Source organism: Oncorhynchus keta, chromosome 14, assembly GCF_023373465.1.
Source record: "Oncorhynchus keta strain PuntledgeMale-10-30-2019 chromosome 14, Oket_V2, whole genome shotgun sequence".
Lineage (NCBI taxonomy): Eukaryota > Metazoa > Chordata > Actinopteri > Salmoniformes > Salmonidae > Oncorhynchus > Oncorhynchus keta.
In genome coordinates, this window is record NC_068434.1 from 69,836,944 (window position 1) to 69,853,650 (window position 16,707).

The following is a 16,707-nucleotide window of genomic DNA, read 5'->3' on the forward strand; positions in this document are numbered from 1 at the left end:
TAACAGCCCCTCAGTCTGACCTGGCCCCATATCACACAGCAACAACCTGACATCTGAACCTAACCTTTACTTTTACTTAACAAATAAGTAAGTCCTAGGTTCTGCCCCTTCATTGTAGTAGATGATCAAATAGGACCAGCCTGCCTCATTATGACCAGTTCTTGCGTTGATTCTTAGTAGTATGAGAGGCCATTGCATGAGAGCCAAGTTACCATCTCCTACTATGTTGTCCAGGTAAACTGACTTTATGTGGGCTGAGCCACACAGAGAGGGATTTACCATGTGGTTCAATTGGAGAAGTGTCATGGACCACGCTCCTCTTGAGCTGCAGAATGTGTAGTCACACACACTGAGCGATAATTTTTTACAATTCGGCATCTCTCAACCTTTTGAGTTGTGGTTCACACCAATATCTTGGCCTTGCCTCACGTGATATTTCTGAAGGCTATGGAGAGGAAATTGGGTCAATTCAGGCTATGGGAGTAGATGTGTTGTTTTTGAGTGGGCGGACTCAGCAAGGGGCCACGATAATCTCTGACTGTAAAGCATTAGCAGCCTCTCCGCTCACTTCACTGTGAGGAACTGTAGCAGGCTGTCTGAACAATTGTAACCAACAGTCAGTGAGTCCGTTTTCTCTATTTGATTTTAACTGTCTGTCTGAGAGAGCTTGTCTGTCTCTTTATAGGTCCTTTGACTAATATGCTGTGGGATGAATTAACGATAGGTTGACTTTCTTTTCTGTGTTTCTAGCAGTATGACATTGCCTTGAGGTCAAGTCAGATCTTACGGTACTTATTTATATGGATTAGGCCCGGGTACTGGATTGAAGTCCCCTCAATGACTGTCAAGGACTTTCTGAGGGAGGTGTTATTAATAGGCATTGAGTGCTATAGGACATTTATGTGGTGTCTGTATCCAGTTTTACATAAGACCACATGTTCCTGGGATATATTGGTTATGACCAGGGAGAAGCGGGTGGGAGGGTTGTCTCATGCCTTAGGTTACAATGATTTATTAATAAATCCGGTTTATGCATGGTGCTCACGTTATACTTGTCATACTAATTTGTCCTATGTTTCTCTTTTTTTTCAGTAAATCTGTACAGTCAAAGGTGGACAATATTTTGGTGAGTTTTCCTTGTCATAAAGCCTTTAACCACATTGTATGCGCTGTTCACAATTCTTATACTTTCCCCCCCAATGTTTTACGGTTGGTTTTTGACTTAAGGTAAGCATAAGGTAAGGTCAATTAGGTGTCTGAAATGTAATCTTTGTGCTTATCTCACCTCGCCGGTGTTGTGAGACTGTTAGAGGATGAAGAGAAGCAGCATTGCCATCTACTCTGAATGTAGTATTTAAACAGGTGGTCCTATGTTTGACTTATTTATACCACACTTGATGTCAGAGCTGAAAGTAGCCCTGTTATGAAACGGCTATTGCTGACAAAATACTGCTGAATGATCTCACTGAAACTCCACTAACCCATTTAATCTTACTTCATGAGTCCCATAGTTATACTACACAGTATTTGGCTCGTAATGGTCTCCAGAAGATGGGATGAAATGATTTACCTCTGTGCTTGGTGTTGTAACCAAACCAGTGGTCATGTCCCTTTGTCATCACCTCATCTTTTTAGCCCTTTGTGTTTTTGCTCATAGGTTCTGGCCTTCAACTGAAATTCAGTCAACCACGGTGTGATTGAACATACATTATCATCTAAAACCCACCTTGACATACTTGAACATAACTCAGTCAAACGTTCACACAAATCTCCTATTGACATCTGCAGCACATGGCTTACCTGAAAGTTCAATATGTTTACGTGTGTTCACGTGAGGATTTAGCCTATGTACTGTAATGGACCAAGTATAGAAATATGTTGCCTGTCAATAGAGATGGGTGCTATACAACACTAAGGTAAGATCCGGTGCATTGCCGGCAGGAGACTGAGCAGAGGTCAAGGCTACACTCTAGTTACTCTGGGAAACCTGTCAATACTGCAGGATGGGCTTCAGCTTGTCAGAGGTGTATCTTACCAACGGGTATGTTGAGGATAGACGGCTAGACCTGTCAAAGCAATCAAATCACCCACCACCACTGCCACATTCTAGCCTGCGTTTTGCACTCAGGCTACACATACAGTGGGGCAAAAAGTATTTAGTCAGCCACCAATTGTGCAAGTTCTCCCACTTAAAAAGATGAGAGGCCTGTAATTTTCATCATAGATACACTTCAACTATGACAGACAAAATTAGAAAAAAAATCCAGAAAATCACATTGTAGGATTTTTAATGAATTTATTTGCAAATTATGGTGATTTTTTATTTTTTTTATTTACAATTGGGTAACTTGGTAATCCAAGCTGATTGTTATTAAAGCATCACTTGTTAATGCTTCAATACACTTCCTGAGCTAAGTCTGATGCGCTAAGTGTGAGTGTGCGTTCCTGCATACGTGTGCGTGCGTGCGTGTGTGTGTGTGTGGCATGTGAATGAAGGGAGATCTCAGCTGAATTGGGCCCAAGGGTGTTGGAAGTAGTATTATGTTTCAGAGCCATGCAAATGCCACCTTGGTCTGTATATTCTGAATGTGACAGGATTAGCAATAAGACTCATGACATGCCTCCCTGCGGATGCCTTGTTCGACTCTATCTGAATGTCTGTTAAGATGGGCAATCACTGAGGACATTTATCCCCAAGCCACCTCACCCTATCCTATGATTTCACTGAGTCATGTAAAGACAAAATAGTTGAAGTGTACCTATGATGAAAATTACAGGCCTCTCTCATCTTTTTAAGTGGGAGAACTTGCACAATTGCCCAACTGTATAAGGAGGTCAACGGGTGTTTGTCCTCATTGACCTGCCTTGCCCCTCTCTCCTCAGTGAAAGGGGACCCCAATCCCAGTGGTTAAAGTCCTGTCTCGTGTAATGTTAAGTGCAGAATCCCTGGAGCCCTAAAGTGTCAAACAATGTTCATGGCAGGTGCCAGAGTCTACAATACACGCATGAGCTCCCGAGCTCCAGTCAGCTCCAGTCAGCTCCCGTGCTCCAGTCAGCTCCAGTCAGCTCCAGTCTGCTCCACGGCGCTAAATGTTGCGATCTCACATGCCACCTTGCATCAGTTGCGCTCATTAAAGGTTAATGCCTTAAGTTGTATTCCACATGGGTCTTGTGTTTTTCAATTCCGACAGACTTTGTTTTCTTTGCCTCTTAAGGATTTCTAGAGGACATGGGAAAGCACTAGCGTCTAATATTAACCGCTCTCTCTCTCCCTCTGTTTTCATTTACAGACTTTGAATGTGTCAGCGGAGGTGATAAGTAGAACACACATCAATAATGAAACTAGTGTTGATACACTGTGGTTGTTTCCTGCCTCAGACTGTGTCTTATGGAGATTTGAGAGTGGTCTCTGGGGAGAGGTGGCCGGTTTTAGTCTTTCAGTGGAGCAACCCATCTCTGTGTGTGTTGAATCACTAATGCCCAGCCCACGCTCCACTATTAATGTCTTAGTAATATATATATATAGTCTTCTACCATCAGGGTCTGCATGATGCATCTCTTTCTGGTGTCTGGCCTCATATCGAAATGGTTCTGTTCAGATGTCCTCAGTTATAGCTGCCCTTTGTGTGAATATCCATTCGCTGTAGAGCTTTGCGTTTAGTTGGAAGACTCTGGGGTTAATGGTTCTTGTGATGTGAGAGAGAGGTCATCTGCCAGGTGGTTGAGACAAAGTAGATCATGTACAGTAGCAAGCCAATGTAACCAGATGCTTAACCCGTTAATTACCATTTTTATCTCCCTGTGTGTTATCGTTTCCTCTAATAGCTTTCATTTTCTCTGAGCCTCTACACAACCAATCAGGGTTCCTCTCACGTCTAGCTCATTCTCCTAGATGGTATCAGGCTCGGTAATAAAGTTGTCGGGTTGACGCCATAGCTCAGTTTCGCCGACACATAGCATAGCTAGTTGTGTAACTGCCATTTATGAACTTGTCTTTCACCCAACAAAAAGCTATAGTGTTGTTGTTGGCGTGAGAATACAACCAGGCTATAATTGTTCTGTTGATGTTGTTGGTACCGAGGGGACTGATATATGATTATGGATGGTGGTGGATGGGTATTTAACCTTGGATTTGTGAAGGTGCAGGGGAGTGTAGACTGTCTGCTGACACTGACTCATTTAGGATTGTCATCCAAGTGTGGACCCTTGCCCTGCGAAGGGTGCTGTTTGCTGTAGTTTGTCAGGTCTTCCGACTCAGGCCAGTCAAAGTACAAATGGACTTCAGAGATGTAAGGTCTGTAAGTGGCTGATGTTGAATGACTGCAGAAGTGGGGCTGGGTAATATATGGAATTAATTTGAATGTATGTTTTAGCGCAATATTTTTATGAGCATTTCTTTTTGGTCTCGTCTCCTTCGATCCTTCAGTGCTGTGTACACTGCACCTTCCCACTCGCCAGAGACACCAAGCCCCTCCCCCTGCCACTCACAACAACAAAGCCGAAAGATCACTTAAACCTCTCTGACAACAAGCAGTTTCAACTTGCTATTTGCATTTTAGGTTTGGTCCAACAGAATTGATAGATTTCCCCCCTAACGATAACCTTTTTATGTCTCAACTCCCAACATTTAGAACAGAGCAGACCCTACTAAAACGAGAGTCTCAATGAACATGATTGTGGAAAATGTATGCTCAGTTTCTGTCGTGAGAGACATTGCGGTACCACCTACTGCTAGCAGCATTTTAGTCACATACTGTTATGTGCTAGCTGTCTAGTCTGGGTTTTAAACATGTTCAATGAGCATGGAAATACACATTTATATAAGGAACTGGCAACTCGTTCTCATTCTGAGAAATAAGCATCTAATCCATGTAGGCCACTTGATTTTAACATCTAAGCAAAGGGTGTATTCATAACAGTTCAACTGTTCTACCTTTTTAGCAAGCAAATAGATCCAAGTCCTCTAGACTTTAAATATAAAGATTAGCTGGCTACCATCTCAAACACGTAGGCTTGTGCTTGAGATTGTTTATGAGACGTGTTAATGTTCTATAATGCCTGCTACCAGAATTTTGTCATTATGAGTGGATGTGCATGGTTCTGGTTACATTTGTAACAAAATTGGCATTTTCCTAGACTTAAATCCAGATCAGTGATTATTGCAAAAAAAAGGTTAAACTATTTTAATCAAATAATTCAATTATTAGTGGGTCTTATGGTTGTGGAAGGCTTAGATTTAGCCTAGATGTAATTTTACAAGCCCGGAATTCATTAGATTATTCCTGACTGTTTGAAATGCAAGGTATTTTACCTTTTTAATTGTACATCAAAGCTTATTTAGATGAAACAAATAAATAGAGACATATATTGTGAATCGCCCATAATCGAGAAGATTTTTAGGCCATATCGGCCAGCCCAATACAGAAGACACAGGTCCTCTTCCCAAAGCCTGCCTAGTTACGACGTAATTATTTTAATCACTATCACTTGCATGATGGGATAAAACTTTGATACTGAACTAATTACCAGCGGTAATGAAAGTAAACCATTGCCAACAGTGAGGGATCTTGTACTTCCAAGCAGTGATGACTACTGGTATCCATATTTCATTTTTTAAATGTACCTTTATTTGTTCAGGGGCAGAATGGCAGATTTTTACCTTGTCAACTCGGGGTTTCAATCTTGCAACCTTTCGGTTACTAGTCCAACACTCTAACCAGGCTACCTGCCGCCCCAAAGAGTTGGGTAGGTTACTTTCTAAATGTAATCCATTAGTTACTAGTTACCTGTCCAAAAGTGTAATTAGTAACGTAACTTTTAGATTACCCAAACTCAGTAATATAATCTGATTCCATTCCGTTTAAGATTACTTTCCCCTTAAGAGGCATTAGAAGAAGACAAAAATGTATATTACCAATTGAACGACATCTATTGCAGGATAAATCAATGTTAAAGTTTACATAGCTGGCCACATACGGATGTAAAGTTTTACTTTATGGATTGGTTATGAACCACAATCCATAAGGCACAAATGGCTAAATGCGAGAGTAGCAGTGTAATTCACATCAATACGCTATGTAGATATCAATATCCGTATTGCCGTAGACTAAACCACTGCTGTCATCCTTACCTCCAAGCGTTTATTCAAGTTGGATAATCTTTGGATGCCGAAACAGCAGTCGCAACATTGGAAGACAGCTTGGACTGTAGCCCGCAAAAGCCTGTTCCTGCTACTTTTCCGCGATCCATCACACATTTGGAGTGTCATCATGTGGTCTCCGGCTTGTCAGACTCGCTCAGGTGGAACGAACATAAACTTGCACCTTTTGTCAATACTGATTTGAATGTCATTGAGAAAACAAGTTTTTTTTTTTTGTTTTTTTTTCACAAACATCCTTTCTGAATTTAAAAGTAATCCTCTAAGTAATCATCTAGTTTTTTTTTAAGTATCTGTAATCTGATTACAATATTTTTACTGGTAATTTAACGGATTACAGTTAGATGTAAGGGATTACAAAAAACTAACTGATTACATGTAATCCGTTACTCCCCAACCCTGTCCATATAAACATAGTTGAGTTTGTATTGGTCTTTCATTGTAGTCTGGTTTGAGTATTTGAAAAACATAGACTTGTCCTTACTTCCACTTTGGAAGTGTGCTGTGTGAAGTAGTGGGGCTTGTCTGGCAGCAGCAGGGTGTGATGTCCTTTGCTCTGCCAGTGAAGGACCAATAGTAGTCATGGCTCCTTTGTCTGACAGAGGGTGTGTAACGTAGAGCAGCGTGTCTGTTTACTCTCTTCCACTCCATGAGACTCCTTCTAAAAAGGAGAGTCCAGTTGGCTCCACGATGTCTGTCTGTGAGCCATTTTTATTCCCCCATCGCTTACGCTGCTCAGTGGCTGATAACTTTAGCCATTGGTGAGCTCCCGTTCCCCTAGCAACAAAGAGGCGAATAGAAAAGACAGAGGGGCGAATGCGTCTATTCTTAGAAACCAATTGAACAGGGTGGGGAGCAGTGTGTGTGTGTGTGTATGTACGCTGTGGCTATGTTTGATGGGGGCTGCTGACCACTCCGCTAGCAGAGGCCAGTCCAGGGGAAAGGGTTAACGACAAGGGGATTTCAGTTTATCTCAGTCTGCCGGCGCTGTGCACAAACACCCCCCCCCCCAGACCCGACTATGGCTGTCTGGCTCTGTGCACTCATGCCGTCAAGGCATTTTTGTCAACATCTCTGTGTGTGAATGTTTGTCCCCTCCTTGCTATGGCACCTAGAGCTTCTCTTTATGGTCATGTGTTGGGTGTTTAACTCTTTTCCATAATGTTGGTGTCAGAGATGCTGCTCTGGACATTCAGGCTGTTTTGGCTGTCCACTGCAGTCCGCACTACAATGTAAAGCACTGGTCTGGTGGTCTGATGTTCCCTAGCGTTGGTGTCCTACAGCAGACACCATTTAAACAAAAGCTTGTTTACGTGAGCTTAACTGCCCGCTCCGCTCTGCTAGCCCCCGGATTAGGTATTCCTCGGATTATTGCTACCTCCGATATGGGGGGTTGGTTGGGTCATTGAAATACCATGGGACTGTCTGTATCCCTTCTGCTTTTAGATGCTGTCGTCGTGGTCCATCAATCGGTCTTGAATTAATAGTGCATTGCACTCACAGCTTCATGTTAAATAAACGTTATTCATTTCAGTGTTTGCCTCTGAATTGTTTTTGTAAAAAAAAAGAGAATAATTAGGTGCTAGAAAAAACTATCGTACCACATGTTGGTTACTGTTTTAAAACAGTGAATATTGTGTAGTAGACAGAGGCACCATGGCCCCTTCAGATGAGGATGTTTTTTATTTTGGTGCAAAAGCTCCACTACGGTGCAGCTCATCAAGAATCCAGAAAATGATGTGTGAGCCTGCTCCTCCCCCTGTAGGGCCCTCCCGCTCCGTGTTGGGGAGTTGTGCCTGGAGCCAAAGTCTCTCGTCTGCCGCCTTCTACTCCAGCAGAATTTAAATCACCCCTGCCCCGCCCTATCATCTTCCCTATTCCCTTTGAAGCAGCGTGTTGGAGAGGGCTGTTTCCTGTTTGTAGCTCTGGGCCCAGCCATCCTCCAAACACTGAACTGGGTTGGGTTCAACTGGCATTATCCATCGTTGTACTGGGTTAGAGAGAGGGTGAGATACAGATTGTGCTTTGTTTATTTTTTGCGTCTGTGTATTGTGTTTCACAGCTGAGCTTAGGTGTGTGTTTTATATTTATTATGGATCCAAAGCTTTTTACTATCATTCTGTGTCATTGTTTTATAGTGTAGTTTATTGTTCGTTTTATTCAGTTTAGTCACATAATTTATCAATTTGCAATACATTTGCCAATCGGTTGTGCAGGCAGACTTATTTGCCATTCCTTTTGCCTCCTCCCTCAACCATAAAATGTTTAAATTCCCCATCAATCCACAGGGACTTATGTGTGTGTGTGTGTGTGTGTGTGTGTGTGTGTGTGTGTGTGTGTGTGTGCGCCAGCACGTTTCAAAGCTTGTGTCTGTGTGATTGAGAGGGAGGTTTAAGCAAGAAACCAACAGTGAGTAAGAGTGCAAGCGTGATCCAGTGCTTGCTTGTTTGTTTATTGTTGTAATTTGTACTTATCTGTGGCATGTGTTGCCACTTGCTGTTGTAGTGCTGCTAGTGCAATGCCCGGCGGGAGTGGAGGTGGTCACTGAGCAGTGGAGATCAGATCATGGCGTGACACAGCCCCAAAGCCCCTCTGTCACGACATCTGTGCGACCCAGTGCTGCACGTGCCAGACCCTCTCCCCCCACCCCAAAACCCTGAAAATACAAATACCAGATTTAGGCTACCTCCTCTGTTTTGGTGGGGAATTTTTGGCATGCCTTCCAAAGTCACTCAGTGAAATAGCTTCCAAATACTGAAACGGTTTTCTCAGTTAATGTATGTTGATGTGTTGTAAAACATGTCATAGTGCTGTAGCCCAGCTACCCAAGTCGAAGGCGTCTGTGTGACACCCTCATCTGAATTCACATGGAAAAGCCTCCAGCATTATTTGACTAACCGCAAATAACTGTCTAAAAAGAAATAGAAAGTAATGAACTTTAAAATGCATTTTTTTCCACCCCCAAAGACTGTCTGTTAGGTTAGCAGGTATCAGTGTTTTAAAGTTATAACACTGTCCCATGGTAGCTGCAACAACCCCCCTCTGGATATTGCAGGGCTCCATCACCTCATATTTATCCTTATGTTCCTTCAAGGTCTTCTGTTAAGGGGTTTTCACATATAGTCCTCTTTAAAATAACGGATATCATATGTCTCATGATGTCTTCTCACACTATTCAAACCACACAATCGAGTTATGAAGCTCTCTTAGCTTATAGATCACATTTCAAACAAATCTGAACTAAAAACTCCACACACATTTTGGTATTTCTGTGCATCCTTGACAAGCACTAAAATCAATATCCCAAAACAGTGTCCAATATCCAAAAACCACCATCACCATCTTCTCTTTGTGGCACCAATGTGAGGATTTATGGCTGGGGAAACAGTGTTGCAGTAGTCTAGTGTGTGGTGCGGGAATAATGACAAGGGAACCTGGGAAGTTTAGTGTTCACATTGCCCTAAAAAAGGGAACTGGACATTTGGAATTCTAGCGAACCGAACTCAGACCACACACTAACCCTGTCCCCTCGTTGGAAACATTTGTTTGATCTCATTAAGAGATTTCCTCATGGCTTTTGTCATTGTGGCAGGGATGAGGACCCCCTGTGTTGATCTTTAACACCCTGTGGTATTTACTGCACACACACGTTTTTAGAAACATTCAGAATCCAAGAGGTTGAAGGTGTTTGTGTAATTTTGTTTATCCTGACACTCGTCCACATTGATCTTAGCTCGAGCACTGTTTATCAGGATGCATCCAGGATCATTCTGAACGAGACCTCATCAAGATCAGTGGTTCTCTCTGTGGCAATTTCCACCCCTTTCCCTCTCTTCCTGGATTTTGTAATCTCTCCTTTACATCCCTAATCTCATTTGCAGGATCATCCATGTTTTTGTTTTCTTGTGTGTGGGGGGGGGTATTTGTTCCTGAACATTGTGTGTTGTGTTTTTCACACAGTTTTGAACTGTAGTTCGAATAAGTTTGATTATTTATGAATGTATTTGGTCCAGTTGGTTTCACATTGCCAAATGTCAAATGAACTAAAACTCCTAAACTAAACCAAAACACGTGTCCATGCAAGTAATTTGTTTATTGGACAAAAACATTTGTTTCGTGTGCTCCCGGGTGCTGATAATGTTCAAACTAGTCCAACCGAACTAAAGGGGCTGTTTGAAATGGTTGTTTTAGGTTTCACTGGAACTGAAGAGTCTTTGTCTTACATTTTCATAACTGTTTAATTAACATTTTTACACTGATGGTGCTTCAAAATGTCCTACATTGCACAACGAAACACTTAGCTTTCTTTGTTACTACATCAGAAACAATGAAAGCACCTGACTTCACTCAGTGGAGAGTAGACTAAGAATGGATCATTTTAAATAGGAAATGTTTCTGTATTATTCATGCTCTTCAAGCTGGAGTAGAAGGCAACCTGTCAGCCTTTGGAACGTATCTTGGTGGATTATTGTAGTAGTGAGAATGAAAAGAAGCATTTCTTTTCTCATGTTTGGTCTGAGGGAGATGTCAGTAGAGCACGTTAAGTCAGTGGGATGACAGAACATATCTTTTTCACGTGCAAAAAAAAAAAGGTTAACACATTTGTTAGTAAATCCCTCTTCTTCCCTGTGCGCCGCTTTTACAGCAAGATGTGGAGACGTTTACAGACATCGAGAAACTCTACCTCTACCTTAAGTTGCCTTCTGGTCCCAGCAACAGTGAAAAAAGGTAATTGATCATTTTTTCATTGTTTTTCATTTCATTCATTGTCATGTCTGCATGTAGTTCCATGCCATTTGCACATGACTTAGCCTGTTGTTCATCTTCCCCATTATCCATTAGCCTAGTAGCATAATATAGATGTTCTGCACCACATCTACTACAATGCTTGTCAACATTAGCTTGGACTGTTGTTATGTCAAACTCTGCTTGCTATGCTAAACTCTCTCCCTTAGAGCGCAAATAAGCTTTGGCTGTTTTTTTTTATTTTTATCATTGCATTGATTGATTTGATATTGAATTCCCACTTAGGACTACCAGTTAGATGTGTGTTCAAATATTATCTTTTTAATAGAAAATAATCTGTCATTTAAAAAAATTATATTTGATATTGACTTCCCACTTGACTACCACCTGTGTGTGTTCTCATTGAAAGTCCTTACTTAATAACTTATTAATAACATCTTTCCTCAACTCTTCACGTTTTACCTTTTAGCAAAATATGTAGATTTGTCTTCTCTCTCTAGTGTGTGTGTGTGTAAATTCCAAATCGACCCTACCCCTACTCCCTAGGAATGCGTGTCGATCTGAGATGATTGGATATGTATTAGGCCTAAGGAATACTATAATAGCTTTATTTCTAATGGGCTAAGAGGAATTTCCCCATATTGTTTGAACTTATCCAATCCTCTCACATCTCCCCAAGTGTCCAGGGGCAGTGGCTTGAAGTTATTTTAGGATCAGGTGACACACAAACACACACACGCTGCTCATTGATGTTGTCAATATCATACAATGATCAATTCCTACTTGTTCTCCACATCTAATCCTCATCACCTCAACACCTCCACCCCAACACTCCACACGATGCCCATCAGGACTGAGAGAGGGTCTGCCAGTCCTGGAGAACTGTCATGGTACATAAAACCTCTCACTTACAACACAGAGACATGGGGGTGATGTGTGTTGGTTGGGTTGGAAAAATGGGGCGGGAAAGGTACATCCGACAGTCAGGTTATTTACAATACAATCACAAAAAAAAAAAACATTTTCTCCTGCTTTCTCTAGCAGTGATCAGAGCTCCATGTCATCAAGTCGCACTCAGCAAATGCACGCGTTCAACTGGATCCGTAATCACCTAGAGGAACACCCAGAAACCTCTCTGCCCAAACAGGAGGTCTATGACGAGTACAAGTGGGTATCTGACTGAGAAAGGGGACAAAGGGAAGTGTGAATCTAAGGGGACTTTGCCCAGCTCGGGTCATTTTCAAATCAATAACACTGTTAAATACAAACAAAAATCTGTCCTGTTTGGATGTTCTGGAAAGGGACACCACACCAATTTAGAAACATATTGATAGCACTGTGTACAGGTATTTTAGGGAGGTTGGAATACCTGATAGGTTCCATTCCAGGTGAAAATAAATTGATTTATTTTTGATTTCCATGAGTACTTCTAAGAGGTTTCACAAGAACAAGGTACACATTTGTATGGCCGTTTTATTTTATGACATGAGATACATGTTATGAAAGTACATAAGATTTGGCTGTTACTAAATAAATAAACCTTTACCATACACTGCTAGCTATAAAGGATCTACATACTGCCAGCTATAAAGGATCTACATACTGACAGCCAAGCACCAATATAAATAGATGCAGAAAGCATGGGAAAAGATGTGCACCATGTGTTGGTAACACTAGAACGGAAAGTCTGAAATGCTATGTGACTGTTACGTAACACACAGTTTGACTTACTCATTCACTGCAATTGAAAGTACCAATAATGGTTCAGATTTCTTTGGGAACGTCTTTACCCAGATGTCACTGTTTTGATATGATTGTCTTTATTTGCTATTGGTTTTACTGAGATTTCCAATGTCTTGTCTGTCTGTCTGCCTCTGTCTGGTTTGTTTGTTTGTTTGTTTCAGGAGCTATTGTGACAATCTCTGCTACCACCCACTGAGTGCGGCGGACTTCGGAAAGATCATGAAAAATGTATTCCCAAACATGAAGGCACGTCGACTTGGCATGAGAGGCAAATCAAAATATCCTTCACTGGAATGGTTTCTAGCGAACAATCTGGCCTCTCTGGACTCTGGTCGCAGAACATCTGTTGTGTCAGTTCATGGAGCCTCTAAATATAGAACTGAAATTAAATCAAATAAAGCGGCCTCTGCCTGGAGAGTAGTATAGTAGGACAGAGACACTTAGGGGAATCACTGTGTTCTTGACCTTCAGGAAACAATTTGTGAAATGTCTTTTCCATGAGATCACGACTCTAGACTTGGCAAAGATACAGTCTCCAATGAGATTAGCGTCCGTTAAATTAGTAAAGTGTCAAGTGACTTCGTCCTTATTTTGTTGAGGTGGAAAATAGAATAGTATAAAATACTTGCGTATGAATGCAGTTTTTATTTTCAATGCAGAGTCTTTCTGAAATAGACCTTGTTTTTATATGGTGGTTGCAATAGCAACTGAAACTCAAAAGTAAAATCAGATCATCTTGAGCTGTGGCTTGCTTAGTAAACTATATCTCCCTTCTTTAAATGAACTATTTTCTTTTTCCAAATGTATTACACACTCTACAAATGTACAAGTTAATTCAAGGTCACAGTCTTGGACCTGTTTGTCTATTTTATTATTTATTTTGTGTGAGTCATTCATAACTGTTCTATAACTCTTGAGTAGCTCTTTGCCTGGTTGTGTGAGACACCTAAGTGTATGCAAGTGTTCAGCAGGGAGCACCTGCTGTCACACTCTCACACACCAGCATCTGATAAAAGTCTAGCTCTCACCACAAATCCACAGTCCCTTATTTTGGCAGTGGAGTTGGTCACAGCTCCGAAGGTTGGAGGGGGAAGAGAAGGTTCAGTGGGAGTGTGAGAGGCCTGAGGGGCTGAGGGATTAGTAGTGGAGTGACTAGTGACTGATGCTGACTGGGAGATAGCTGTCTCAGCTTCGGGTGACAAGGCTCTTCCTCAGATCTGTCTGAGTGACAGCTGACCTTCTGCCCTGAGGTATGTTTCTTACCCTATCCTGTGGGGAAATCCCAGTCTCTTATGTCTAGAATGGTCCCTGAAGCCCTGCTCTTTACAGACAAACAAGCAACACATTTTAGCAAATCCATAAATGAACTCTTAAATGTTTGACAGTTCAGTGTTTTTGACCTTAACCTCTGCTCACATACTGCTATAGTGGACTAAGGAAGAAAGCCTTTGTCCACATGCCATCTTTACCCAACCTGGAGTTACATAAAACAGGGGACGGGGTAAGTTGTCCGTCTGCCTTCCTCTCAAGGTCTTTACCTTAATTATTTATTTTCTTAAATCTATTTAAATGAGAAATGTTTGCCTAACTGTAGTCCAACCATAACATAACTTTATTTAATGTAACGTGTTAAGAAAAGGACCACATTTTGAGGCTTCATATTGAACTAAAAGTAATACAGGGATATACACGACTTTAATTCTTAACACCTGTACATGTGCTTCAGTGTGAGGTACTGGAGGCCTCAGGTCAGCTGTGCAGTGCGGAGGAAGAGGTGCGCTCTGCGGCCTGTGGCCTGGTGTGTGAGTGGGCCCAGAAGGTGCTGAGCCGCCAGTTTGATGCTGTGGAGGACCTGGCTCGCTTCCTCCTCAACAGCCACTACATCGGCACCAAATCTGTGGCAGCCCTCACGGTCATGACTGGTACTCCAACAGGTGACAATACAATAGTGCATTCGCAAAGTATTCAGAACCCTTGACTTTTTCTATATTTTGTTGTTACGGCCTTATTTTTAAAATGACTAAGCAAAAAAACGTTTTTTAGGTATTTTTGCAAATGTATTAAAAATTTAACTTATTTGCATATGTATTCAGACCCTTTACTTAGTTCTTTGTTGAAGCACCTTTTGGCAGCTATTAGAGCCTTGAGTCTTCTTGGGTATGACGTTACAAGGTGGCACACCTGTATTTGGAGAGTTTCTCCCCTTCTTCTCTGCAGATCCTGTCAAGCTCTGTCAGGTTGGATGGGGAGCGTTGCTGCAAAGCTATTTTCAGGTCTCCAGAGATGTTCAATTGGGTTCAAGTCCGGGCTCTGGCTGGGCCACTCAAGGACATTCAGAGACTTGTCCCAAAGCCAGTCCCGTGTTGTCTTTTCTGTGTGCTTAGGGTCGTTGTCCTGTTGGAAGGTGAACCTTCGGCCCAGTCTGAGGTCCTGAGCGCTCTGGAGCAGGTTTTCATCAAGGATCTCTCCCAGTCCCTGCCGCTGAAAAACATCCCCACAGCATGATGCTGCCACCACCATGCTTCGCTGTAGGGATGGTGCCAAGTTTCCTCCAGGTGTGATGCTTGGCATTCAGGCCAAAGAATTCAATCTTTGTTTCATCAGACCAGAGAATTGTCTTTCTCATGGTCTGCGAGTCTTTAGGTGCCTTTTTGGCAAACTCCAGGCGGGATGTCACTTTCCTTTTACTGAGGAGTGGCTTCTGTCTGGCCACTCTACCATAAAGGCCTGATTGTTGAAGTGCTGCAGAGATTGCTGTCCTCCTTGGATAAAAGCGTCTGCTAAATGGCATATATTATTATTATTATTATAAGGTTCTCCCTTATCCACAGAGGAACTCTGGAGCTCTGTCAGAGTGACCATCGGATTCTTGGTCACCTCCCTGACCAAGGCCCTTCTCCACCGATTGCTCAGTTTGGCCTGGCGGCCAGCTCCATAATGAGTCTTGGTGATTCTAAACTGCTTCCATTTAAGAATGAGGGAGGCCACTGTGTTCTTGGGGACCTTCAATGCTGCAGACATGTTTCAGTACCCCAGATCTGCGCCTCGACACAATTGTCTCGGAGCTCTACGGACAATTCCTTGGACCTCATGGCTTGGTTTTTGCTATGACATGCACTGTCAACTGTGGGACCTTATATAGACAGGGGTCTGAATACTTATGTAAATAAGGTATCTGTTTATACATTTTTGAAAATGTATTAAAAATAACAGAAACCTGTTTTTGCTTTGCCATTTTAGAATAAGGCTGTAAAGTTTAAAAAAGTCAAGGGATCTGAATACTGTCCGTATGCACGTATGCACTGTATGTGTTGATAGTCAAACTTCACTTTTCCTTTCACTGCCTCATGTATGGTGAACAGTGAAAGGTTTCCATCTAGTGGCAGATTCTTCTCATTGACCTGCTATAGGGCATTTACATACCACCTCCTGTCAGTCCCTAAAAGCCATCCCATTAGTTACAGATGTTAATTCAATGTCTATTCCACATTTGGTTTAATTTCATTGAATGATGTAGAAACAACATTGATTCAACCAGTGTGTGCCCAGTCTGATAATTATGCTTCCTGCAAAATAGAAGCTGCTTTGCCTAGGAGGACCGTGACAATTTGTTTACCCAAAATATGTGTTAACCTGTTTTGTCTTCCTCTGTCTCCTCCCTTTAGGAGTTAAAACGCCACTCCCATCCTCAGCATTTGCACCCACAGCTGAAGCCCACTCCTTCCAGTCCCAAGTGAAGACCCTGCCCTCTCCCTCCATCGATGCCAAGCAGCAGCTCCAGCGGAAGATCCAGAAGAAGCAGCAGGAGCAGATGCTGCACTCCCCCCTCCCCGGAGAGGCTCAGGCCAGGCGGGCTGACGGGGGCACGCCTGGGGTCGGCTCCATTACATGTAGAAGCCCAGCCCTGCTCTCCCCACATCCCACCATTGGCATTATGGTAGCTGCAGTCCCCAGCCCCATCACGGTAAGCCTAGCTTGTGTTCTACTTCTGTTTGTCTAAGCTTACTCTATATATCCCACTGTCTTTGCAGTGTTCCTCTTACTCATCTATACAAGTGACA

The 16,707-nt window shown here is 42.3% G+C and overlaps 1 protein-coding gene across 5 annotated transcripts in view; it reads left to right on the forward strand.

The window, feature by feature from the left end:
- Positions 1-16,707, forward strand: part of LOC118378435 (DNA-binding protein RFX7-like) — a 40,409-nt gene that overhangs the window by 16,066 nt on the left and 7,636 nt on the right. The window contains exons 2-9 of one of the 5 annotated variants that reach the window (XM_035765415.2): positions 1,093-1,126; positions 10,803-10,885; positions 11,755-11,793; positions 11,945-12,070; positions 12,808-12,924; positions 14,063-14,147; positions 14,373-14,580; positions 16,312-16,610. In XM_035765415.2, the coding sequence (XP_035621308.2) occupies positions 1,093-1,126; positions 10,803-10,885; positions 11,755-11,793; positions 11,945-12,070; positions 12,808-12,924; positions 14,063-14,147; positions 14,373-14,580; positions 16,312-16,610 (991 nt within the window). Of the gene's footprint in view, positions 1-1,092; positions 1,127-10,802; positions 10,886-11,754; positions 11,794-11,944; positions 12,071-12,807; positions 12,925-14,062; positions 14,148-14,372; positions 14,581-14,616; positions 15,202-16,311; positions 16,611-16,707 lie in introns of those variants that run through there. The other 4 variants (XM_035765416.2, XM_035765417.2, XM_052462292.1 and 1 more) reach the window with 4 other exon arrangements.